Raw genomic sequence first — 27,839 nt, 5'->3', positions numbered from 1 at the left:
GAAGTGACATCTTTGCTTCTTAACTCTTTAAAGAGTTCTTTTACAGCAGTGCAACACGACGTCTGATTTCCTGACTGCTGCTTCCATGGATATTGACTGTGGATCCAAGTAAAATTAAATTCCTGATAACTTCAATCTTTTCTCCATTTATCATGATGTTGCTTACTGGCCCAATTGTGAGGATTTTCATTTTTGTTACATTCAACTGTAATCCATATGGAAGACTGTAGCCTTTGAGCTTCATCATTAAGTTTTCAAGTCATCCTCACTTTCAGCAGGCAAAGTTGTGCCATCTGCATATCACAAGCTGTTAATGATTCTTCCTCCAATCTTGATGCCTTGTTCTTCTTCATATAGTCCAGCTTCTCAGATTATTTGCTCAGCATACAGACTGAGTAAGTATGGTGAAAGGATACAACCCTGACACACTCACTTCTTGATTTTAAACCATTCTAATGACAGCCTCCTGGTCTATGTACAGGTTCCTCATGAGAACAATTAAGTGTTTCAGAATCCCCATTTTTACAATCCCACTACTAGGTATATATCCTAGAGAAGTAAGAGCCATGACATGACACCTTGTTCATGGCAGCATTATTCATTATTCATAACAGCAAAAAGATGGAAACAACCTAAGTGTCCACCAATGGATGAATGGATAAACAAACCACGTACATATACACAGTGGAATACTACTACGCAATGTAAAAGAACAATGTTGAATCTGCAAAATGAGTCATAACATGGATGAATCTAAAGGATATTACAGTGCATGAAATTAGTCAATCACAAAAGGACAATTATTGTATTAAACCAAGTACTGTGAAAAGTCAGGAAAAGGTTTTACTCCTTTCTTTGAAGGCTACTAAAGGAGGGAGGGGAAGAGAGGGAAAATCATCAACTAGAGGGTAGTAGACACGTATTAACTTGGGTGATGGGAAAGGCAATATACAAAAGAGGGAAGTCAACACACAATGATCGAGACAAAGGAAGACACAGGGAGGAGCAGAAGAGTTAAAGGCAAGAAAGGTGAATACTATCACACACACAAACCTCCCATAACAGTAATAACAATAATTTATGAGTAGATACATAAAGATACTCAATCCAAACAGGCTGGGAAGGTGAATGGGACTGCACCTATGAATATATACAGGACTGACAAAGGCTGTCTCTACTATGTATTTATATGTGTTGCAAATATATCCAGGAATGTAGCAGAGTACACAGGGGACAAAGATATGAAAACATCTCAATCATAACCAAACACTGTGAAAGAACAAGTCACAGGTATGGAGAGTCAGGACTCTAGTCTTGGAGGACACTAAGCTCAACTGGCATAACCTAGTCCACAAAGACAATGTTCTACATCCTACTTTGGCGAGCAGCAACTGGATCTTAAAAGCTTGTGAGTGGCCATCTAAGGTACCCGCTCCAGAGCAAAAATTAAAGGCATAGGAAACAATTAGTCCAAAGGACTAATGGAGCACATGAACCCTGCCTCCACAACCCTGAGACCAGAACTAGACGGTGCCTGGCTGCCATTGCTGACTGCTCTGAAAGGGATCACAATAAGAGGTTCTGGATAGAGTGGGGGAAAATGTGAAACAATAAATCATAAACCACTAATTGATCTGATGAAGACTAGTGGAACCCTTGGGACTATGGCCCTTAGATACCTTCAAGTTAGGAAGTAAACTTAACCCCTGTGACTCAAGTGTCAGCCACACGATAGGCCTATAAGGCGAACAGTAGTATCAGGAGGGTATGCACGCATTAGAACAACCAAGCATATGAGATCAGGAGGATAGCGTTTGCTCAGGGATAGAGTCAGGAAGGTGGGAGGGGATGGAAGGGAGGACACAAGGAAGGGATAGACAGAGGGAAGAAGCAAGATTACAGCTTGGGATTGCAGTAAAATGTCACGAAACAGAATGTCTATAGATTGTCGAATGGAAAACCAATTTGCTCTCTGCCTTTAAAAACCCACTGCCATCAAGTTGATTCCGACTCATAGCAACCCCACTGGTTTTCTAACACTGCTAATCTTTACGGAAGTAGATTGTCTCATCTTCCCTCCGAGGAGCGACTCATGTGTTTGAACCGCTAACCTTCTGGTTAGCAGTCAAATGTTTTAGCCACTGTTCCACCACAGCTTCTTCTCTATTTGTAAACATTCACCCAAATTAAAATAAAAAAAAATTTACTTAAGAAGACTTAAATAAATGAAACCATGTATCATGTCATGATTTGGAAAACTGGATAGTATCAAACTGTCAATATTCCCCAAAGTGATTTAGAGAGTCAGTACAATCACAATCAAAATACCAGGAGGTTTTTCTTACTTAAGAGCCCTGGTGGAACAATGGTTAAGCTCTCAACTGTAACAGAAAGGTCAGTGGATTCAGACCTACCCATCGACTCGCGACTTGACTTGCAACTTGCGGGAGGAAGACCTGATGACCTGCTTATCTGACGATTACAGCCCAGGAAATGCCGTGGGGGCAGTTCTGCCACATGGGGCTGCCATGAGCTGAAAATCACCTCGATGGCCCCCAACAACAAAGTACTGAGTACCTGAACAAAGGACATTCGCCTAACTCTTTACAGAGAAAGCAGCTCTGGTGGCGTCGTGTTAAAACATTTGGCTGCTGACCAAAAGGTTATCAGTTTGAACCCACCAGCCACTCAGTGGGAAAAAGAGGAGGCAGTTTTGCTTCCATAAAGACTGACAGCCTTGGAAACCTCATGGGGCCCCTCTACTCTGCCTTAGAGGGTTGTTGTGAGTCGGAATCGATTCGATGACAGTGGGTGTGGTTACAGAGAAAGACCTTGGGTATGTCAAACTGAACACATCGGTGTCGTAAGCTAAAGGCAGGCAAAAAGTGAAATAAAATTTTAGTCAGGTATTCTTATCTCTCAACATAATAAATATACCAAAAAGGAAAAAGGCCACTGAGAATACACTAATAACATACAGAAAAAAAATGCAGCATATTCCTCCTCTAACACAGATCAATTATAAATTTCACCTGCCTTTTAAACTCTGTTATTATTTGGTCTATTTAATTGCCAGTTGTTGTTGTTGTTATGTGCTGTCGAGTCAGCCCCGACTCAAAGCGACCCCTCCTTGGGTTTCCAAGGCAGTATAACTACAGAAGTAGGATTGCCCAACCTTCCTTCCAAGGAGTGGCTGGTGGTCTTGAACTGCCAGCCTTCTGGTTAGCAGTCAAGTGCCTTAAGTACTATGCTACCAGAGCTCCCAAGTCATTAGTAACTACTCCAAAAAGTTCAATATACTGGAGGATTCTGCCTGTTTTGAAACTTGGGGCCTGAAATTACTTTTCTTCCTGGCAATAACTCTAAGCCCAGAATTATTTTTAACATTAAGCATAAGTCCCTCATTGCATTAGTTGAAATTTCTAAAACAGTTATTTTGTTTTACACTTTTATTTTAAATAATTCATTCCTTCATGAGAAACTTTCAGTTACTAAGCTGCATTTGAACTCTGTGGTATGAAAACTTAATGTTGACTTTTTTTTTAATAGTTATTGTGATTTGGGTGAAAGTTTACAGAGCAAATTCATTTTCCATACAGAAATTCACACACACTTTGTCTCATGACATCAACTGCAATTTCCCACAATGCAACAGCTCCCTTCCAATTTCCTCCCTATAGTTACCTCTTCCCTGTGTCCTTCACTCCATGCACTCCTGCCCCCCGAGCTGTCTCCCAGTGCATAAACAGCCCTTCTATTCTCCCATGATTGATCTCTCTAAGGAGTGTATCTACCTCAGATAAATGTTCAGCTCTTATGCCTGTTTTCTGCTTGGCTGGAAGCCACAGGAGTGGATTCAATTCCAGACCTGAAGGGCACCTAGGGGCCATACAGTCTCAGGGGTTTCACCAGGCTCTAGCAGACCAGCAAACCTGGTCCTCTTTTTCTTTTTTTTTTTTTTAACAATTTTGAGTTTTGTTCCACATTGTTCACCCACTCTATCCAGGATCTCCTACTTAGTGTAGACTCTTTTGTAGAAATGTTTCTTTAGTTTGGCTGAAGTCATAAATACTAATTCAGAATACCTTATAATTGGCTCAAGGGCATCGTACAATATGAGAACAGGCTTAGAGTCCAGAGGACTACAACCAAAATCATGCTCAAGAGACAAGCATTTATCCTACTATTTACTCGTCAGACGTCCTGGGGAATATCTTAACTACCTCAATCTGCTTAACTATGTTTCCATTTAGAGGTTCTTTGAAACAGATCTAAAAAAATTAATCAATTAAATGTTACCATGAAAAACTATGTTCTCACACAGTTCACAAAGTGTTTGAACAAGTCCATGAATATTTGTGGGTTCTCTTTATGTAGCTAATATGATTACCCACATCATTAGAAATACACTAACAGCTGTATTATAATCATTAAGCAATCTATAATTATGGAAAGCTTCCCTGTGATGTAAATCCTTGTGTATTTATTATTATGAACGCTAAAAATCATCATCTACACTCATATACAATTTTCAGAGTGTGTTAGCTGGATAAACTCATTTCACTCTCTACCTTTCACGGATGAAAGAGCTAAAAGACAGGTTCAGTTGCTTTAGGCCACGACACAAAGGAAGTGTTGGAAGAATGAAAAGGGAAAATTGAGGAGCATCTAGATTAAGGTTTTATATTTAGGGAAAGAGAAAGGAAAAATACTGCTTAGCTCCTCACCGACCCTGCCAGCTTACATTTCCAGTCTTGATAGGCTATCACTTACCTAAGGGACTTTTTACAAATTCAGATTTCTAAAAATGGTGGTCTGAACACATGTTTATCTCTAAATTTCCTCTTCAAACCCTACTAAAATGATAGCTAAGAAATAAAACATAAACCCATATGAACAAAAAGAATGAGAAAGAAGACAAAGCTGATGAGGTGCTGACAAAATTTTAGAAAAGAGAAAATGGATGGAGAAGAAGTAATAAAATACCTGGTAGACTAGAGAAAATGGGAACTTCAATTCTGCAGAGGGGGAACCAACAAGTCCATCTGAGCCACAGAAATTCTTCAAAGAATCAAGAATCGGAGGTACCCTTGTAAGTATGGTGAGGGTTGCGACTGAAAACACAAAATCTCAGTCTGTGTAAGAAGCATCTGGAGCTCACGGTGCCTAACCCTCTTCCACACATAAGGGAACTGCTGTTGTGTGCTGCCGAGTGATTCCAATCATAGTGACTCTACAGGACAGAGCAGAGCTGCCCCATCGGGTTTCCTAGGCTGTAATCTTTACTGGAGCAGATCAACAGGTCTTTTCTCCCATGGAGCAGTTGATGGTTTTGAAGTGCTGACCTTTCAGTTAGCAGCCAAGCACTTAACTACTGCACCAGGGCTCCTTAATAATGGAACAATACAAAACAAAATGAAAAACCCCAAACTCACTGCCATTGAGTAGATACTGACTCATAGTGACTCTGTAAGACAAAGTAGAACTGTCCCCAAAGGGCTCCAAGGCTGTATATCTTTGTAAGAGCAGACTGCAACATCTTTCTCCTGAAGAGCAGTCGGTGGCTCCAAACCACCGACCTTTTGGGTAGCAGCCCCTGTGCCATCAGGGCTCTTCTAAGGGAACCACCCTTCTCTAATTCAACAGAAGACAGGAGGTTTGCTCTCTGGAGAACATTACCCAGAGAGGTTCTATATTTAGGTGCTCCAGGCACAGTGGGAGAGCAGGGTGAAGCATCACACTAACAGGAGGATTAGGTGACAGCCTTCTCTCTGATGCTACTGCTGTTTTAAAATGCACTGCACTTTACAGTAGAAAGAAGACAAGAAAGATGTTTAACTGTATCTATTTCCCCAAGCCTACCACAAATTATGATTCATTCATTCAGCTCCTTTTTGGAAAGAGCTAGGGAAACAGTAGAACATCTGATCAATCATTTTACTATAAACAACATTTTCAATTCCCTACCATTCCAGGCACGTTTGTTAAAGTAAGGTTTAGCTAACAGCATAACAGCATGAACTGAAACTCCTGATAGTTCTTGGGCAAGAAGGTAAAATATTTTAACTGGTTGTCAAAGGAAACCTCCATGTTTGATCACTTCAGTGATGGAGAGTCAAGAGTCACTCCCCATGACTTTCCCCGTCACTATATGGTCGCTATGAGTCGGGGCCGACTCGACGGCACATAACAACAACAACAACAACATATCCACAATAATTTTTTTGAGAATATAATTTAAATTGCATTTTAATTGCACACCTGTAAAAGAAAGTATGTGGAAAAAACAGATTACAACACATGAAGCTATTCCAGGGCACAAAGACCTGCCTTGGCAATACTTGGACAGCTTGGATATTTTAAGGCTGTAATAGTTTTCTGTTCTACCCTATCTGTAATGTATTATTATTCCAGTTAAAATGCTATATTGTTTGTAAAAGAGAATCACCTTCATAAAGTACATCAAACATTATTAGTCAGCCATTGGAAGCATCTATTAGTCGAGTGGTATGTGCCATCGTTTCAAGGATAACCCAGCACCATCCCTCCATGCCCAAGTCTATTTTGCCATTCACTCCTAGCCACCGAGTCTGAGAGCATCAGATCAAGGTCACAGACCTTCTCCCTCAGTCACTTCCGAGCGGTCCAGCTTAGCTTCTTTATGCTGTCCTTCTGCCACCTTTACGGCAACCGCTCGGCAGATGGCTCCAAACTTCCGATCCAGAGAACGAACCCCTGCCTCTCTGGTATACCTGTTGTCAAAGGAAAATATTTTATTTTTGGCTAAACACCATCTGTGAAAATGGACAGAAATAATGTGATAAATATCTATACCAAAGAAACAATAAAGTTCATTAAACTTTGTTGAATAGTAACTTACCAATACTTCAAATTTCTTGTTAAAGCATTTTCGGCCACAAATTTTTTCCTTGCTACAGATTATCCTGCACTATTACTCTATACTCAAACATTTGGTAGCACATAAAACACCATTTATTCCTTCAGAGTTCTTGCAAACAAATGCTTTTAATTTAAGAATTCTAGGCAATTTATTATTCTTGAAACATTACTGGAAGAATCAGAAAAATAAAACTTTCTTTTCAAACAGAGCAAAAAAGAAAGTAAGACAGAAATCTAGTTTTTACTAGGAACTACACTAAGTGTATTTTCATTGTGGGGCTTCTAAAGAAAGAAAGAATGTTAAGTGATGCAAGCATTGTGATTTTGTGAAAGAACTCTAAATACGATTAAGCAGAGATGCCTTTAAAAACTTGCATGTTAAACTAAAATTCTGTAAGCTATTCCATATATTGTTATAGGGTACAACCATTTTGGCCTCCCAAATTTAGATCTGAAATGGGAAGCATCAGATAGAGAATGCAGTTTTACCTGAAAAATTGGATTTGATTAGGCAGTTAGACATACATTTTAGATGTTAGGGAAGCAGATTTAAAATGTTCTAAGACAAAATAGAGCTGTCGGCTAGATGGGCTGAAGTAAAACCAGGGCTTCAAACTGGTCCTTCTCAATTCAGTCATAGCCAGTGAAGTGAAACAGGAATGATAACTGCAATGGGAAAAATTACAGGTTGACGTCCTGCTAAAAACTGAATCTCCTTCTTAGAAAATGCGGGCAGCTTGCACATTCCACAGCAACAAAATCTCTTTACCAGCAGAGTCAGAAACAGTGGTGCCACACTCAAAGGTGGCGGTCCACTGCCCCACTTTCAATGTGTGTCACTCTCCAATAATTGCCAATAATCCAATCTCCAGTATCTGGCTCTTGAAAAGGCTCTCTATGCCTCTTCTCAATCTCTCATCCAGGGCTTTTACATGTAATCTTTCTCACTCTGGTTATTGTTCTGGTACACCCTCATTTTACAAATTCAGGTCTATTCTGATTTCACTGCACTGGCCAAAAAAGAACTGGCAAGAACCAGTTCAAAGTCCTGAGTAAAACTCATTTCATCAAAGGGATGGTAAGAGAAAGTTCATGTTATACAACCACATACAATTTCAACATGGAAGAAAATAGGGAGGCAACTTAAAAATAAACGAATATATAAAAACAAAACCCTAACTGTAGCGGCAGCTTTAGCTGATCAGTTTAGATTAAAGGGTTTGAACAAAAGATGGAGGAAAAGCAGCTCAGGAAGCATATGAAGACAGGCATGAACAGTACCTTCAGAACGAGGTGAAGCTGCCAAAAAGTATGGATGGCAAAAAAGCCTTTTTACGCGTTTAGAACAAGAACGGGCCATGAACTAATATGGCTAGTATACCATTAATAGATGACAGGAAGAAAGGAGACACAACCAACTCCTACTAGTATCTTTAAACTGAAAACGGAAGAATCACCAGTGCCAAATAAGAGTCAGCTGATGTTTCTTAGTTGCTGTTCCTCAACAAAGACTTACACATAAAGATATACACATGCTCATTTTCAGAAGACATAAACAAATATGTTGTTGTTGTTATGTGCCGTCGAGTAGGCCCCGACTCACAGCAACCCCTCCTTGGGTTTCCGAGGCAGTATCACTACAGAAGTAGATTGCCCCATCTTCCTTCTGAGGAGTGGCTGATGGGTTTGAACTGCCAGCCTTCTGGTTAGCAGTCAAGTGCCTTAGGTGCTACGCTACCAGAGCTCCCTAAACAAATATAGTTGATGGTAATCAAGATCCAAAACAAACCAATTTGTTGCAATGGCAGCTGAAGCTAACAATAAAAAATATATAACTGGAATTCTGTATTTGGGATAGACTTGAGTTTAGCAGGAATTCATATGAAAAAAATTAACAGTATTAGTTAATCCTAAGTGTAGTAGTCAAGAAGATGACCTAAAACAGCTAAGGACTGTGGGATATATACCAAACAAAATCTGCCACCGTCTAGTTGATTCTGACTCATGGCAATCCCATGTGTGTCCTCTACAGAGTTTTCGACGGCCATATTCTTATAAAAGTAGATCTCCAGGCCTTTCTTTCGTAGTGCTGCTGGGTGGATTTGAACTGCCAACCTTGAGATAAGTAGCCAAGTACAAACTGTTTGTGCCACCCAGGGACCAATAAAATAGAACAAGAAAAGCAATATTCTCTCTATACCATGAACTGCTTAGGCCACATCTGAAATTCTATTTCATTCTGAGTATTTCATTTTAAAAGAGAGATTGAAAGCACAGGATTCATCCAGAAGTGAAATTCATTCAAGAAGGTGAGAACGTCAAGAAGAATGGTAAAGAGAATAAGAATATTTAGCTTGAAGATGAGAAAAATGTATGGCATGTAGATTTGACAGCATTTTTTTAAATGTCTAAAGAAGAGTACAAGGGAGAAGTTATACTTAAGATTCCAGAATTAGAAAATTAAATGGCGGTGACTATGAAGATTACAGTTACATACTCTGCAAGGGGGAGTAGAAGCAGGAAGAATCTTAGCAAGCATTGGAAGTATTCAAGTAGGCTGGTTATACGGGAGGTAAGCAGGACTGCATGACTTCTAAGATACTCTCCCCTTCTGCTGAACATTAAGTAAGAGTCTACGACTCTGACACAACCCCAAAACAGAAAACTCAAATTTGTTACACATTTCCTAATGGTGGCGCAGTGCCTAAGGCATCTGACTGCTAACCAGAAGGCTGGCAGTTCAAACTTACCACCCACTTCTCGAAGGAAGACTGTGCAATCTACTTTCGTAGAGATACTGCTTCGGAAACCCAAGGAGGGGTCGCCATGAGTTGGATCCGACTCAACGGCAGTGAGTTTGGCTTTTTTTTTTGGGGTAGCTTTTAATATCTGAGGTTTCAAGCTAACAAGCATTTGAAAAAAGTTCTCCAAGCAATAAATGGGGAATACAAATAAAGATTAGTCTTCAGAATCATCATTAGTCAGGTTCAGAGAAATGCTGCCTATTTTCTCTATCACTCATATTTTAGAGACATAAAAAAAGTCGCTAGCAGAAAGGTTAAGTCATGTGTTCAAAGTTACCCAGAGCCATTAGGAGGGTTATACGAAATGAAGTTGTTGGAAGACTTTGGCATATAAATCACCTAATTTATGTCTGGCAGAATCGACCTAGTAAATCAGAAAACAAGCTAAGAAAAGGAACTTCCAGGTCAGATTTCGTCTCACTGTTCTGTGTATAAATTTAAAAAAGACTTCCATAAGAAGGCTCACTTAAATCAAAAGGCAATCTGACTGGCCAAACACTAAATAAAAGTTTCAAAATGGAGAGACACTTCACGTTTTTTTTTGAAAACCAGAAGTTACTGGAAAAGGCCTGTATGCCTGGCAGTCTGACACAATCTGCCAGATGATGCAATGGCTCTGTAATACTGAGCCAGGAAAACTCTAAGAGGCTATGGTAGATATAAATTCTCAACAGAGTACATTTTCCATTCAAACTAGCAATCAATAAATTAGACTGAGCAATACTCTACTCACATAATTTATACACTGCTTGCCACAGGCTTAAGCACTTGGTAGCAAACCTTGCAAAGCACCTTCTCTATTGTTCCAGCGTTAATTCTAAAGATTTGAAAAATCTTTCAGTCATAGACAAGAAAATCAGAAAACCTAAAACAGACGTCAGGAAGCAGCATCTTATCTCTTAAGAGAATTCAACAGTTGCAAGACCCCGGCCCTATCAAGTGTCTTTATTTTCCATGCTTTTGGCTCTTTATTTATCAAACTCTAGATCAACTAAGGTCCTTAGTGATAAAGGCATTCAAAGTGCTTTCTCTATGAGTTTCTGAGTAATACACAGCCCTGTGTAAATCAATCATGGAAATGCCTGCTAGGAATCTGCTGGAGAGAAGGAAATGGATGCTATAGGTTGCCAGTAAAATAATCTCTTTTTCAGACCCAAACATTAATGAAGCTCAGGATAGCTGACTAACCTGGTGATGATGTCAAGAGTAGTAACCTGAGGGATCTGAATCTGCTGAGGTGTCAGCCCATGTTGTTCCAGTTGCTTTGGGATCAAGTGCCTATGGGCAATCTCGATCTTTTCCTCTTGTGTATACCCTGTAAGAGAACGAGATCTTGTTTTAAGTTATTCACACAGGTGCCACAGTGTCATGCCTTTTTAATGAATCAAATGCAGAGTCAATGGATCTTGGATTTAGAATGGATTTAAATATTACTTCAACTAAGACTACTGTCAGAATAAAGGAATTCAACCTCAAATCAGTACTTGTTAAAATTTCCAACTTTTCTGCAAACTAAGCAAGCAGTGTTTGAAAGTCTTTAGCTTAAATGATGTATCTCTCAAAGAGAGAAATCTCAGTCAGACCTTAGAGATGATCTTATCTCAAATGCGCTATTTTATTATTATTTAATGGAAAAATATTTACATCCCTTTTCTTTAGCACAAGTTAAGAATACATTTAAAAACTTACCAAAAAAAAAAAAAAAAGACTTTAATTAAGCAGTGAGCTCCAAAGGAAAGAACTCCAGAAGAACTACTTCTGGAACCATAACCATAAATATCAGCAACAAGAGAGAACAACACCTAGACATTCCCGTAATAAGTCTGTTTATCCCACAGATTTACTTATTTATTCCACAGTAGAATTATAGTTTATATTTTTTAAAAGAATTTATCTTTTCATTACACGTTTACTGTCTTTAAATCCTACAAGACAAAATTCTTCCTTTCCCTTTAACAAGTAAAAATTAAAAATAGGAATCACTAGGGCATCTTTTGAATAGAACTAAAAGGTAAAACACAACAGAAAAAACAGAAGACAAGATGACCAAAACGAGCAAAGGAAAGTGGTATCATCTGTCCACCTCTGTAGCAGCTGTCCTGAATATTTCTTTCACATCAGTGGATCTTACAGAATTTCTGCCTTAATCTGGAGTTTCCAGGCAATTGGGTTTAATTACTTATTCATTTTGGTCTTATACATAGCTATGCAGAACCAACTTTTTTTACTTTACCATACTTTAAAACTAAATCTGTAGGGCTTGCAGATAATTAAGAAATCCAATCACCACTATTTAATAGTAAAAATACATTTCAGACTAATCTGAAAAATACATTTAGATTCCACTTTATTTTCATTTGAACAAATACTCACTGATATTTGATCTCTTCTAGGAAAAAATAATTCCAAGCAATTAAAAAAAGGTAAAAACATTGGATTCCTTCCATGCTAGTAATTAAATGACTTTATCTTGCACACTCCAGTTGAGGAGAAGACACTGATTAAAAAATACATATACATATAAAACCACTTGACAGAGCCAATGAAACAGAAATTTAAAAGTACTCATTTTCTTTTTTCCTTTGCTTTTACTTTTTCTTTTCTTGTTTCACTTTTTATTGTGATTTGAGTGAAAGTTTAGAGAGCAAATTGGTTTTCCAGACAAAAATTCAGACACATTTTGTTTTGAGGCACTGACTGCAGTCTCCACAATGTAAAAGCACTCTTCCCACTTCCTCCCTGTATTTACTGTTTCCATTTGTCCTTCTTTCCTATCCCTTCCTGCCTTCCAAGCTTTATCCTTGGGCAATGCTGCCCTTTTATTTTGATTGGCTGACTGTTCTAAGGAGTTCGTACCTCCCTGGTATTACTGTTTACCTTGTAGGCCTGCCTATTCTTTGGCTGAAAGTTGAACAATGTGCGGTGAGTTTGGTTCCAGGCCAAAGGGGTGTGCAAGAGCCATCCTCTCAGGCAGTCTGCCAGTCTCTAGTAAGTCTGGTCTTCATGATTTTGAGATTTGTTCCACATTTTACTCCCATTCTATCAGTACCATGTAAGTTCATACAAAAGTGAGGTGAGATTTGATGAGGAGAAAGTTCAGGTGCTTTCTAGGAAACATCTCTTAACAGAGTAAATGATTATGTAACACTTTTCGAAGGAGCTCTGGTAGCATAGTGGCTAAAGCACTTGACTGCTAACCAGAAGGCTGACGGTTCAAACCCACCAGCCACTCCTCGGAAGGAAGGTTGGGCAATCCTACTTCCGTAGTGATACTGCCTCGGAAACCCAAGGAGGGGTCGCTATGAGTCGGGGCCGACTTGACGGCACATAACAACAACAACACTTTTCGAGGGAGATGGTAGAAACTTCATAATCTGATAGACTGGGAGCTAAATTGACCGTGTGAAGATATATTTTTTGGTTTTGAGACACTGACTTTGAAGAAATAAATTAATTTTCAACCAAATTTTAGAAACTATTTCACAGAAAAAGGTCTTATTTTCCTTAAGAAGTGATCATTCTCAACAGTAAACTAAAACATCTTTCAGAGTATATACATACTCTTATCTTGTCATGGTTCAAAACAACACAAGCTGTGCTCATTCAAACTCTGAATCTACATAAAAGCTGGTTTATAAATGAGCCTCAAAACTTCTGAAGGCTGTATTACATACTATATATTAAAGAGCTGGTAAATCAAATTCTTTACTCAAAACTCCACAGCATGACCAGTTTTAAAGGATTATGTTCTGAAGGCAAGGAATACCAAACAATTTATTTACAAATCAAGTACCTGGCACCTGAATGATCTCCATTCTGTCTAACAAAGCAGGTGGGATAGTAGCAGTGGTGTTGGCAGTAGCTATAAAAAGAACTTGAGAAAGGTCAAAGGCCACATTTAGATAATGATCCGTGAAGTTATGGTTTTGTTCAGGATCCAACACCTAGGAAAGAACAATAATTATTTAAACAAGAAATTCAGTAGTTCCAATAGAAAGCTGTATAAATTAAAACATACATGATGCGTTAGCAAGACTGGCATTTCGGCTCAATACTTTCTTTGGGGGAGGGCTAACACTAAACGTGGGGCATGATTCATTCTTCGCAACTCTCCACATTTTAATACTTGTTTCTTAATGAGAAATGTTCAATGTCAAAAAAAGTACAAAGAAGCAAAAATTACCCTTTCAGGTTTTCTTCTTAAATCTACCAACAGCTCACTATATGACCATAAATAAGTTACCAATCCTGCAGAACCAGGTTCCATCTTGGTAACATTTGTTTTATTAACTACCATGAGAATTTAATGTAAACATGTAGAGTATTTTGAAATTCTTAGACAGCAGGTAAAATCATCATCACTGTATTCTTCCTCAATTATTATTAGGAAGTCTGGCATAAATTCTTTAACCGAAAAAGGAATTCAAAATAAATTAGTAAAAATTACTATGATAATATCCAAATATAAAAAAATCCTAAAACTAAACCCACTGCCACTGAGTCAATTCCAACTCACAGCAACCCCACTGGGTTTCCAAGGCGGTAAATCTTTACAGAAGTAGATTGCCCATCTTCCTTCCACGGAACAGCTGATGGGTTTGAACCGCCAGCCATCTGGTTAGCAGTCAAATACCTTAGGCACTGCATCACCAGAGATCCTTATATTCTGAAATAGCACAAGGAAAAATTCACTTCCTAAAAATAGCTTAAAGTAACACTTACTGTTTCATTCAGAAAAAAATTAGTATTTCTTAAAAATATTTCTGTAGTTCAACTAGTTAAATTATGGAACTTATCAACTAGTTTCAAAATACTCAGCAAGTGTTTATTAAAGAGACTTTATCTTCTTTAGGTTACTGCACAAATGCTTCAAGTCACAGTCACCCATTGCTGATAGGCTTACAAAGGACTTTACAGAAAGCACTTAGTACCTTTAAAGAAGGCACTTAGTACCTTAAACTTTAAGGAAGTACTATTACTACTTTGATTCACACCAAATTAGTACAGCTATAAACAGGGTTAAAAAATATATTAAAAAAAGAAGTAAAATGACTAAAACATTTAACCAATCACAAGTTACTATACAATCAGCTTTTCCTTGCTTCTAATTTCTTTCCTAAAGTTTTATTTATTTTTCAAAATTTCCATAGGATAGTTTCAATTCAAGACCCTTTACATATACTCCTGAATTATGAACGTTACTGAAAACTGTTCACCTAGAATACAATTCCCAGAAAGCTCTCATATTCTTATTTTCACAAAACTTGGTATGTTTGATGTTATAAAAATAAGACACTTTGAAATCATCAAAGAAAATCTGAATTATATTCAGCATAGAATTTGTTCATTGTAATCTTAGTCTCTACCAATTATCTGAAAATTGGTAATTTATATATGGAAAATACAGCAATCATAGTTAAATGAAAGAAAGATCTTTCAATGGCACTAATTAAGCTAACACATAAATGTTGAGTATGTTTTAGAAATGGCTGTCACATCTGTTCAAGTGAAGAACTTTCTTTCCTTAAAATTTTAAGACATTGTGGTGTAGTGAATTACTTAGCCATGTTCTCTGTGGCTCCCAGATGACTGGGTGGAACTATGCAAATACAAGGGCTTGTGGTCCACAAAGGGAACTGGATGGTTTGCTAGCAATGTAAATAAGGTACATGGGACCCTTGAGGGGGTGGGACCAGGGAAATGGGGTGTATGGAACCCTATATGGAGATTGGTCAGTTCTGTCATTCTGCTAGGCTTAAAATGAGCCCTCCCAGAGGCAGAAGGGGGATCTAACTGCCATTCGGAGAGAAGAGCTGGAGGCAAAGTGGAGCACGTCCTTGGACCAGAGATCCCTGCGCTGGACCTCCTTGGCAGAGAGACAGTGGTAGCAGAGGCAGCAGAACTGAGAGACCAGCAAAAGACAGGGTGGCGGACTAACTGGCCCATGGAGCGAGAAAGCCGAGTGCCTTTGGGCAGGACGCTTGCTGGAGGAGTGGGGTGCACCGATCGGCAGAGCTGTAAGAGCTTTGTAACACTTGCCCAAGCAGGACTAGGCCGAGAGGTCAAGGACCAAAGAGAGGTAAGCCTTCAGGCACAGCAGAAAGAAAGCTGTCCTGACTGAAGAATTGTATCCTGAGTGTGTTCCTGAACCTAGATTGTAATCTGTTACACTTCTCTAATAAACTCCACAATCACATTATCTGTGAGTTCTGTGTGGCCACTGCAATGAATTATCAAATCTAGCAAAGAAGTAGAGAGTAGCATGGAAGGGATGGTTAGTGTGAAAATTGGAAAACAGGTTGGAGGATAGCAGCATGTCCGGCCTCCTAGGAATCTGCCTTGGGATGCTGATGGTGGTTTTTCTCTTCCCCTCATGAGGCTGGAGGAGGTCAGTGGACGCTGCCCCTACACCCTTTGCTGTTGTCATGTGCCGTTGAGTCATCTCCGACTCATAGCGACCCCTCCTTGGGTTTCTAAGGCAGTATCACTATGGAAGTAGATTGTCCAACCTTCCTTCTGAGGAGTGGCTGGCTGGTGGGTTTGAACCGCCAACCTTCTAGTTAGAAGTCAAGTGCCTTAGGCACTACACCACCAGAGGGCTTAAAAAAAAAAGTAAGAAAATTAATAAAACAATGTTTTTGAACTATGAATGAAGTCTTTTAAAACACAATACAAACCAAAACCCAAATCCAAACCCACTATGGCTGAGTTGATTCAGACTCATAGTGACCCTATAGGACAGAGTAGAAATTCCCCATAGGGTTTCCAAGATGGTTAATCTTTACAGAAGCAGACTGCCTCATCCTTCTCCCAGGGAAGTGGCTGGTGGTAAATCCTAGCTTCTATGCCTGTGGTTACAGTCCCATTTTGGGGTGTGTTTTCCATTATGTCGATGAAGCAGGATTAGGGCAGGATATATCTTGTGCTCCCTTACTAGAGGGTGACTCAAGTGACCACCCTTAGTATCCTTGAAGGTATATATATGAATGTGCTGGCTAAGTCCACTCTCTCTCTGGCTCTGGATCCTACATCGGTTTCACCATCATCTCACCCACAAGTCCTTGGGGCTGACTTGGGTTCATCAGCCCCTGCAACTATATTAGTGAGGAAAATCCTCCACACTGATGCCTGACCCATGGATTTGGGACTTGCCAGCCTCTACAACCATGCGAGCCATTTCCTTGGCAGTTTGTGATGTTACAGCGAAATATGAACCCTAAGATGGGAGGGAGCGTACTGAGGGGAGGAGCAGGAGTTGATATTAGAGATGATGGTGTGGTACAGCAGTGTGGAGAAATTGGAGATTTGAGACATCTTTAACCTCTACCTCTTAGGGGCCTGGCCTTGTGCTGATCTTTATGAAATAAATTGTTTGAGCACTTCATTTTTTTTTCATTCTTTTTCCTTCGGCTTGTTCCTGTAACAGACTAATGTTGAGAGCTTTGTCGTCAATCTTGCTAATTCTGCGTCCACTGATTCGATTCTATTCTTTTGCTTCCAATGCTTTATCTATTTTTGAAATTTTGGTATTAATCTTTTGGATTTCATTTTGCTGTTGTATGGTTTCTAATTTTTCATTTATTTTGTCAATATATTCTTGTACTGTTTTTTTGAGTTCTTCTAGAGTTTTATCTGTTTTTCTTAATTTTGTCTGTGATTTTCTTGAACTTTTAATCTGTTGACGGTCCCTAAATATAATTCCTTTGAATACCTCATCAGGTAGTTCTATGAGCATTTCTACCTCTGGAAGATTTTCTGGCCTTGTGTTTTGGTCACTTGTTTGAGCCACCTTGCCCTGTTTTCTTTTGTGATTTAAAATAGTCTGCTGTCTCTGAGACACTCTTGTGTCACTGTATTAATTTGTTGACTGTGTGTTGGTTTGTTCACCTTGATGGCTCATTCTGTTTTAATACATCCGGGCAACAGGACGGGTGTGTTACTTCGGCTGTTAGTCTGGAGCACTGAGGCACTCACCAGCTGTCTCTGGGTGGATTCAGTACCAGGTGGGAGTGGACCCGAGTCCTGATTGTACAGAGAGACTGAGGGCAGGCTGGGCAGGTGCTGGCTGCCGATCCAGTGGTGCTGGAGTGGGTGGAGCAGCAAGTGTAGCGAGTGTGGTGGGGATGGCTGGGTACGATCTGTGGCTCCTGACTGCTGGGGAACAATAGAATGAAGGAGAAAAAAAGAAAAGAAAAAGGGGAGGGAGGGAAGAGAAATTTAAAAAAAAGAAAAAAAGAAAAAACAAAGAGGAAGAGGTGGACCTAAGATGAAAGAAAAGAAAAAACAAAACAAAAAAATGACACACAGTACTGCCATGAGCACTAGCTACCAGACACTGCTACAGCGGAAACGTGGTGCTTACTCCACAAGAGTGTACCCCACCGAATCCTGAGGGTCGGGCGTGAAGAACCAGGTGGGGCACCTGCTCAGGCAGATGAAGAGAAAAAGAGAGAGGAGGTGAGGAAAAAACAGGAAAGAAAAGAAATGAGAAGGGGAAGAATGAAGAACTGAGAAGGAAAAAGAGAAAGAAAGAAAAGAACTAGCACAAGCATTAGCCACCAAGCACAGCTACAGTGGCAACGCACAGCTCACTCCACGGAACCAGGCACTACTGCCCAGGGAGGGGCGGGGCGGGGCGGGTGCTGTTGGCCATGGAATGGGACAGGAGGGCAGGCAACCACTCTGTGAGACCTAAAAAAGGGAGGGGGGAGGCAGAAAAAAAGAGAGGGCAAAAGGGAAGAACTAAGAGGAAGGAAAAGAGAAAACATATTAAAAAAAAAACAGCCCAGTACTGGCAAAAGTGCCACCCGCCAAACACGGCAGCCCAGGAATGCAGCACTTGCAGGTATCTCCAACTAGAAGGGGCAGGGGTGGGCACTGCCTTCTACGTGGGTGAAGTGGAAGGGGTGCCTGCTCTGTGGGATCCAAAAAAAAAAAAAAGAAAGAAAAATAAAAAAGAGCAAAGGAAGAGGAAGGGAAAGAATAAAGGAAAAAAAGCAAAAGTGGGGAGAGGAAAGAACTTTAAAACACCGTGACACAGCACTGGCAGTGTGTGCTGGGGTGGGAGACCATGCCTCTGGCCACCGGAAAGCTGTTCACAGCAAGCGCGGGTAAAGCACCCTTCTGGTCACCCAAACACTAATGTGGGTGCGGGTGCAGTCCTGGGCAAGCAGAGGTGGTGATCTGGTTCCTGTTCCAATCAGAATGCTGCTTGCAATTAGTGAAAGTGGTCATGCTGTGCTGGTTGGCAGTTTACTGCTTCTTGTCCACTGTTTTCGTTCAGTTGCTTCCTCTCATCAGTATTTTGTCTACTTTTTTATCCTCTCCTTTGAAGTTCTGGGTTCTAAGATCGTCATCTGTATCCATTTCACTTGGTTTCTGGAGGCTTTGCTGTCGAGGGTCTAGATAGTACATCTGCCTAATCCTCCCTCTTGGTTCCTCCTCCCTATAACTTTATCATGTTTTGTTCTAGGAGCTCTGGTGGTGTAGTGCCTAAGGCACTTGACTGCTAACCAGAAGGCTGGTGGTTCAAACCCACCAGTCACTCCTCAGAAGGAAGACAGGGCAATCTACTTTTGTAGAGATACCGCCTCGGAAACTCAAGGAGCGGTCACTATGAGTTGGATCCGACTCCAAGGCAGTGAGTTTGTTTTTTTTTGGTTTTGTTTTACTCTACAGCATCACAGTGTATAGGAACTGATGTTATTCATAATTAAACTATCATACCTAGCATTTACTTTGAGCTATCGTTTGAGGCTTTCATACTCTTATTTTGGAATATTAATAAATCAACTGTGAAAAAAGGGAATACTAAGTTCTACATGAGACAAAAGATACTATGTTAACTTCTTGTTATCAAAGAACAATTCAATTCAACAAATATCATTGAATGTCTACAAAGCAGTAGGTGCACATCTAAAATACACTGTCTGTGTAGCAGACAAATAAATAGGGAATTTAATCCTCTCTACTACCTGTGAAGCTGTTTTTGGCAGACTTACTTCAGGACTCTCAAAAACTGTCTGTTGAGAAACGTTAACTATCAGGAAATTACCCTTAAATTCTTTTCAACAGGATATATCTAAGTGTCTAATGGGAGAAATCTATTCGATTATCTGAAAATTGCCTCAATGTAAATTAAATTGAAAGCCCAAAGGTATTATCTATGAATTCTCTAAAATCTTAAATAATATTCACTATCTCAGTGTTCACAGTACTGAAGAGTAAACCAGTTACCAAGCCAGCAAAGAATTATCTTACAATACAAACAAACCAAACCAACTTAACCACACCAAACCCCACCCAAGCTCTGGGGCTTTCCAATAGGGTAGCTAGATTTTTTTATTGTATAAAAGGATCCACTTCTGAGACTAAAAGGGAGTGTAATTAATAATTAGGCATCAACTGTGACTATGCCAAATAACAATCTATGGTCTCCCTGCTTACAGAACCAGGCCATCCTGATCTGAGATATAAAAAGAAAAGAAACAGGAAGCCCAAAGAACTAAACACAAGAAAATAAACAAGGAAAAAATACAAACTTTCACAGAGCAAGTTTGCCTCTCAATTTTATAAATAAATTAGAGTATTAATAACATTTTACCTAAACAAGGGTAAAAAGGGGGGCCAAATGTGCTATAACAAGGAGGACCGGCTGAAGTAAACTTACGAAGCAGTCAGTCTCCAGACCCCCTCCCCTGCCCTGGCTAAATACTGGAGCTTTATCTTCTAGTTCCCTACACAGGGGCCGCTGGGCAGGGCACAGCTGAGAAGCAATCATCCTTATACTGAGTACAAGAGTTCAAGTGAATGCACACATTTAAAAAAAAAAAAGTTTCCCTCAAGACAATTCTGACTCATGATGACCCTGCGTGTGTCAGAGCAGAACTGGGCTCCACGGGGTTTTCAAGGGCTGATTTTTCCACAGTCGACAGCCAGGCCTTTCTTCTGAGGTACCTCTGGGTGGACACAAACTGCCAACCTTTGGGTAGCAGTCAAATGCTTAACCATTCGTGCCACTGAGGGCAAATATGCATTGTCATTCTTGTTAGGTCCCATGAAGCTGGTTCCAAGTTATAGTGACCTTATATACAAGAGAACAAAACACTGCCGGGTCCTGTGCCATCCTCACAATTGCTGCTTTGTTTAAGCTCGCTGTGGCAGTCGCCATGTCAATCCATCTCGTTGAGGGTCTTCTTCTTCTTTTGATGTCCCTCTACTCTACCAAGCATGGTGTCCTCCTCCAAGTATGTGAGACAAAGTCTTACCGTCCTCCTTTCTGAGGAATATTCTGGCTGTACTTCTTCCAAGACAGAGCTGATCACTGTTCTGACAGTCCATGGTATACTCAGTATTCTATGCCAACACCACAATTCAAAGGCATCAATTCTTTGATCTTCCTTATTCACACTGTCCAGCATTCTTACGCATAGGAGGTGACTGAAAATACCACGGCTTTAGTCAGACACAACTCAGTTCTCAAAGTGACATCTTTGCTTTTTAATACTTTAAAGACGTTTTGTGCAGATTTGCCCAATACAATTTTTGTTTCATTTCTTGACTGCTGTTTCCATGGACATTAATTGTGAATCCAAGTCAAACGCAGTCCTTGATCGTTTCTCCATTTAACATGCTGTTGCTTATTGGTCCAGTCGGGAAGATTTCTGTTGTCTTTATGTTGACGTGTAATCCATACTGAAGTCTTCACTTTCAGCAAGCAAGGTTGCATCGTCTGCGTATTTTAGGTTGTTAATAAGTCTTCCTAACCCTGATGCCACGTTTTTCTTCACAGACAACAGCCTCTCTGATTATATGCCCATCATACAGACTGAATAAGTATGGTGAAAGGATACAATCCTGACACACACTTTTCCTCATTTTCAATCACACAGGATACTCTTGTTCTGTTCGAACAACTGTCTCTTAATTTATGTACAGGTTCTGCGTGAGCACAATTAAGTGTTCTGGAATCCCCATTCTTTGCAACATTATCCATAATTTGTTATGATCCACACAGTCAAATGCCTATGCATAGTTAGTAAGACACAGATAAACATCTTTCTGGTATTTTGTGTTTTCAGTCAAGATCCATCTGACATCGATGATATCCTTCATTCCATGTCCTTTTCTGAATCTGCCTTCAATTTCTGCCAGTTCCCTGTTGATGTATTGCCGCAACTATTTTTGAATTATATTAATAATATTGTTCAATATTTTCTTCATTCTTCTGAGATACATATATATAAAACTCTCAAACCAATCTCACTGCTATTGAGTTGATTCTGACTCACAGTAACCTCTCCTTGGGTTTCTGAGGCAGTATCTCTATGAAGTAGATTGCCCAGTTTTCCTTCTGAGGAGTGGCGGTGGGTTTGAACTACCAGCCTTCTAGTTAGCAGTCAAATGCCTTAGGCACTATGCCACCAGAGCTCCTGATGTGTATACACACACAAACATATATTCACACACACATATATATACATATATGTATTATACATATGTTGTTGTTGTTATTGCCATGAAGTCGGCCCTGACTCATAGCGATCCCTCCTTGGGTTTCCAAGGCAGTATCACTACGGAAGTAGGATTGCCCAACCTTCCTTCCGAGGAGTGGCTGGTGGGTTTGAACTGCCAGCCTTCTGGTTAGCAGTCAAGTGCCTTAGGCACTATGCTACCAGAGCTCCTATATACATACATACACATACATATATATAAAAACAAAACCAAACTTACTGCCATTAAGTCGATTTGACTCATAATAGTGACCCCTCTTTGGGTTTTGGAGGCGGTATCTCTACGGAAGTAGATTGCCTAATCTGCCTTCCGAGGAGTGGCTGGTGGGCTTGAACTGCCAGCCTTCTGGTTAGCAGTCAAATGCCTTATTGTGGAGATACTCTCCCTAACCCATTTGGTTCCCAGAATGTCAATAGTTGGACCTTCATCCCTAAGTCCAGAGACATGAAGAGTATTTTCTGAGAAATTTAACTAGCTTAACAAGAAAACCCAAAATTACTGATATTGGAAGTTTCTAAACCTTTCAGTCCAGCCAGATGACCCTATGTGTAGCTCTAAGTCAAAAACCTGACCTGACTCATACGTTCACAGCTTCCAATCAGATTTTTAGTTCTTCACTTAAACATGGATAGACAAATACAAATTATGACACATCTAATGACAGACTCTAATACAAAAGATAGAGACCAAAAAAAATACACAACAAACAGATAAGAGAATCATAAACAGAATTTATAAACAAATCTTGTCAGCATCTTTCTCACAAAGATGAAAGAATATATTAAAACTTTGTAACAAGAACAAGACAATATAAAAATAAAATACAGAGAACTAAAGAAAAAGTTCTTTGAAATTAAAAATACGGTAGCAGAAATGGTAAATTCATGGAAGGGTTAATAGCAAAAGCCAAGGAAGCAAGAATAAACAAAATGAGAAACAGGAGAGAAATGGTAAGAAAATTGAAGATCTAACACCCAAGTAATAGGAAGATCTAATACCCAAGTAATCAAAGTCATCAACAAAAGACTTTAAGAAAATTTTCCAGAACTGAGGATGGGAGTTTTCAATTCAAAGAATCTCCAAAGTGCCCAGGAGAAACAGACAAAACAAGAACACTGCTGAGGCACCTTTACTGTGAAATTTAAGAACACTACGATATAAAGTCAGTCTGTATCAAACTATTTTTCCCACAACTAACCCCACACCAATGAACACATTACTTGAATATGATTACCTCTTCTCATCCGTACTTCACATGTGATTACAGACTGGGTGTTTTCTAAATCTTACCTCAAGGAGAGCTGCTGCAGGGTCACCCTGTAAACTTTTTCCCAGTTTGTCAACTTCATCTAATAGGAACACTGGATTGTTAACTCCAACAGTCTTCAAGCCATTGATTATACGACCAGGCATACTGCCAACATAGGTGCGCCTAGAAAGTAGGTAACAAATTCACAACTGTGAGATGTCAGGAGGCAAGAGCAATACTACTGAAAAATCCCCATTGTAAAGCAGTCCTGGGTGGTGCACTCAGTCAATGTACTCAGCAGCTACCGAAACAACTGGAGGCTGAGTTCATCCAGAGACACCTCAGAAGAAAGGCCTGGCAATCTACTTCTAAAAAAATCAGCCACTGAAAATCTTATGGAGCACAGTTTTACGATGATATGCAGGGACTGCCATGAGTTAGAATGTATTTGACACAACTGGTTTGTTGTTTGGATGGTACATCAAGTTACTAGATTCAATTCTTATTTTCCATTTAATTCTGGCTGCAAGTTTCCATGATACTGAAAGAACTGTATCTCATGTCTGCCACTCAGTGAAACAGAAAAGCACCCCTCTTAAGTCACACAATTATGGCTCTTATTTGTCAAGATCCCAAAATCTTCAAAGGACCCTATGAACTTTTTTTTTTTTTAATTTTTTTGTGCTCTGGGTGCAAATTTACAGAGCAAATTTGTTTCACATTCAACAGTTCATGTACATTTGATTTCACACCCCAATCACCATCCCCGACCATAACAAACTCTCCTCCCCTCCCATCCTTGTGACTAGCGCGCCCTGTGGCCTTGTTAACTGCGCACTCCTGTCTCTCCAGCTTTCCCTCTATGTGAATGCTGCCCTCTGGGGCCCCATGCCAAACTGCTCTAAGGCGTACATCTCCCTAGAGTAGGTGAGTGAATCGCCTGGGGTAGACAGACTCTATTTGACTAGAATTCTGGTCATTTTTGTGTTTTTTGGATTTTGTTCCACATTTTTCCTCCCACTCTACCAGGATCTCCAGTTTTGATCCCTTTCTGCGTGGTTGGCATTGGTAGCCGAAACCATGGTTCATCTTATCCTTGGACTAATTGTTTCCAGATGTCTTTGATATTCTTCACTTTTCTTTCATTCAGATGAGAGGAGATAATAGTTGCATCTTAGATGGCTGCTCAAAAGCTTTTAAGACCCCAGTTGCTACTCATCAAAGTAGTTTGTGTAACAAGATTCTTATATACTATGTTGTGTCAATTGAGCATCATGTCCCCCAAGACTATGGTCCCAAGTCAGCAGGCCCGGTGAGTCTCTCTTTGAAGGTTTTTGGTTCTCAGAGAGGTTACTCCAACTCTGTTTTCCATTGTTTCTGTAATGTGTGTGGATAACTGTGTAGCAAAAGTGCATATGTAAGATTATCTTCAGCCAAATCTATCCTTGGTCTCAGGTGTATTCCTGTTCACCGCCCCCCACCTGATCTTCTCACCTGTCTATGCATTTATCTGTAGCCTGGTGTTTGGTGATAGTGGTAATGCAATATCGTGTATATACTAGTATTTGCCTCTGTTGTCTACATCTTACTTATATGCATGTAGGACCCTATGAACTTAATTCTTATATTTTTCATGATTTTTCAGAGCCCTTGCCTTCAACACAATTATCTCTCTGTACGCTGAAATGGCTGCCTCACAGCTGGTTCAAATAACCTCATCTTCATGAAGCAGACTGTAATTGGTTTAAACCGTCACTCAAAACAGGAAAAAAAAAAAAAAAAAAAGAGAGTAAGAGAGAGGGAAGGAGGGAGGGATGAATAAGGGAAGAAAGGAAGATTCCAAACTTTTCAGAGGCAATAAGCTATTATTAATTGATTTGGGGTTAACTGATTTTGAGTTAGTGAGAGGATTTGGGGTTATGAGTATTTATATTGAAATTCCATTAATTCTGGTCTTTTGAAAAAATTGGGTTCTCCCAGTGTGCACTAATTGGCATAACCAAGTTGAGCCAAGTAGGTTTGTTGAGGATTAAAATGTCAAAGCCTGCTTTATCACCTATAAACAAGAATCACCCACATAATTATAACAAATGGAGAGAGTATGGCATGAAATAAAAAATATGTCTGTCGAAGTGAAAAAAAGTACCTTTTACAAAGCCATCAAAAACTGTATTTTAAGCCACAGTGTACTGAGTTTAATTACAACCTTGCTGTATAAGCCATGTACAAAACAAATGCTGCTTCTGAAACAGCACAAAAGGACTGGGTGCCTAGAAGCTGATCAGTGATAAGTGGAACGGTGACACTTATCTCATGATCTGCACAAAGCTGATTCACAGCACAGGCCTCAATTCTGCCACATGATTCGTAGAAAGTAGGACAGAATAAACAGAGTGACCTTTGAGAAGACAAGAAAGCTTTGACAAGGATCATGGGAATGTCTTTCATCCAGGGAAGGAGATCAAGACACTGGAACCAAATACAGTAAACACTGCCCTGTTAAATAAGGAATGAATACATTCATGATTTTTAAATGAGATATGGGATAAAATTCAACATTAATAAATTCTTAGAAATTGTATTTCTAGAAAACTTACAGATTTGCCATTACAAAATCTGTGTCATTTCTTGCTGCATCGATGGTCTTTCTTTACTGGTAATGACGGGTGGGCTTCAAAGACAGGTACTGACAGTTCTAGACTTAAAGTTATGAAGAAAAGAATATTCTAGGTAGGTATCCCTTCTAAAGAAGCAGCAGCTTAGATAGCAGTCACTGTACACACACACTTCCTCACAAACATTCCACTGCTGCTCACACCCGAGAGAATGAGGTCCCAATGCCTCTGCCTGGGATTTGAGACTCTTCACAATCTTCCCCCACAATCCCCCGCCAGCTTTCCAACTGGCTGACATTACGGTCTTGCTATTACACACCTTGTGCTTTTTATTTGTTTTAAATCTTTGTTAACATAGTGCCTTTCTGACTGTGTAAACTCTACCTACCCACTAACTCAAAGCCATTGTGTTGATTCTGATTCATAGCTACCCTATAGGCCAGAGCGGAACTGCCTCAGAGGTTTCCAAGGCTGTCAATCTTTACGGATACAGACTGCAACATCTTTCCCTGCAGAGTGTGCTGGTGGATTTGCACCACCAACTTTCTGGTTAGCAGCCAAGCTACCAGGGCTCCTCAAACTCTACCTCAGACCCAGCAACTGTAAGACATTTTCCCAAACACCTCTTACAAAATGATCTTGCCAATAACGCAATGCCTGAAGCATTTACTGACTCTTCGATCAATCTTTTTATTCATAGGTATCAAGAATGTAACTTCAGTGAACACACAGATGACAGACAGCTGGTCTTATGACAAAGTAGCTACAAGATACAGAGCTGTAAGATTGTTCCCCAAACAAAAGTTAGTTTCTCCTATTCACTAAGGACAACCATGCCAACACCCAAAGACTTTCTATCTCCACTGTTAAGGTGACACATGTATATGACACATTATACTACTTTAGTCTAGCTAGGAGCTCTGGTGGTATAATGTCTAAGGCATTTGACTACAAACCAGAAGGCTGGCGGTTCAAATCCACCAGCCACTCCTCAGAAGGAAGGTTCGGCAATCTACTATCGTAGTGATACTGCCTCGGAAACCCAAGGAGGGGTCGCCATGAGTCGGATCCGACTCCATGGCAGTGGTTGCATTTGCACTGCGTTTAGTCTAGCCAGGAGCTCTGGTGGTGTAATGTCTAAGGCACTTGACTGCTAACCACCAGAAGGCTGGCAGTTCAAACTCACTAGCCACTCTGCGGAAGGAAGATTGGGCAATCTACTTCCATAGTGATACTGCCTCGGAAACTCAAGGAGGGGTCACTATGAGTCGGACCCAACTTGATGGCAGTGAGGTTTTTTTTTTTTTTTTTAAATCTAGCTACTTGACCTAAGTTTCAGCTTCTTATCTGTAAAATGGGGAAAACAGTGTCAAACTCAAGGTGTATATGAGCATTATGAGAGAACGTAAATAAAACTCATAGCATAGTGCCTGGTACACAGTAAGCTTTCAAAGGATGGTAATTAATAACAGGTACTGAAAGTCCACTTATGGTTTCCTGGATAAAATACAAAAACAGAAATCAGTACACCTGAATTTGAGTCCCATTTCAGTCCCTCTTAATGGAACCAACTCTTCGAAATGTCTTTTCATAGCATCAAGCACACTCAATGCCTTTTTGTTGTTGTTATGTACCGTGGAGTCAGACCCAACTCATAGTGACCACCCCTCCTTGGGTTTCCGAGGCAGTATCACTACGGAAGTAGATTGCCCCATCTTCCTTCCAAGGAGTGGCTGGTGGGTTTGAACCGCCAGCCTT

The 27,839-nt window shown here is 40.0% G+C and overlaps 1 protein-coding gene across 1 annotated transcript in view; it reads right to left on the bottom strand.

The window, feature by feature from the left end:
* LONP2 (lon peptidase 2, peroxisomal) overlaps nt 1-27,839 on the bottom strand; it is a 127,027-nt gene that overhangs the window by 47,152 nt on the left and 52,036 nt on the right. Inside the window, exons 8-11 of the mRNA XM_007946886.2 lie at nt 23,508-23,649; nt 13,498-13,648; nt 10,893-11,019; nt 6,619-6,752 (exon numbers count right to left, since the gene is read on the bottom strand). Of these exons, the coding sequence (XP_007945077.1) occupies nt 6,619-6,752; nt 10,893-11,019; nt 13,498-13,648; nt 23,508-23,649 (554 nt within the window). The remainder of the gene's footprint in view (nt 1-6,618; nt 6,753-10,892; nt 11,020-13,497; nt 13,649-23,507; nt 23,650-27,839) is intronic.

The sequence above is a fragment of the Orycteropus afer genome, unplaced genomic scaffold (assembly GCF_000298275.1).
Source record: "Orycteropus afer afer isolate SDZICR_OR568_19922 unplaced genomic scaffold, OryAfe1.0 scaffold00009, whole genome shotgun sequence".
Taxonomy (NCBI): domain Eukaryota; kingdom Metazoa; phylum Chordata; class Mammalia; order Tubulidentata; family Orycteropodidae; genus Orycteropus; species Orycteropus afer.
Note: the sequence above shows the minus strand (reverse complement) of the source record. Positions and strands in the feature narration are given on the sequence as shown.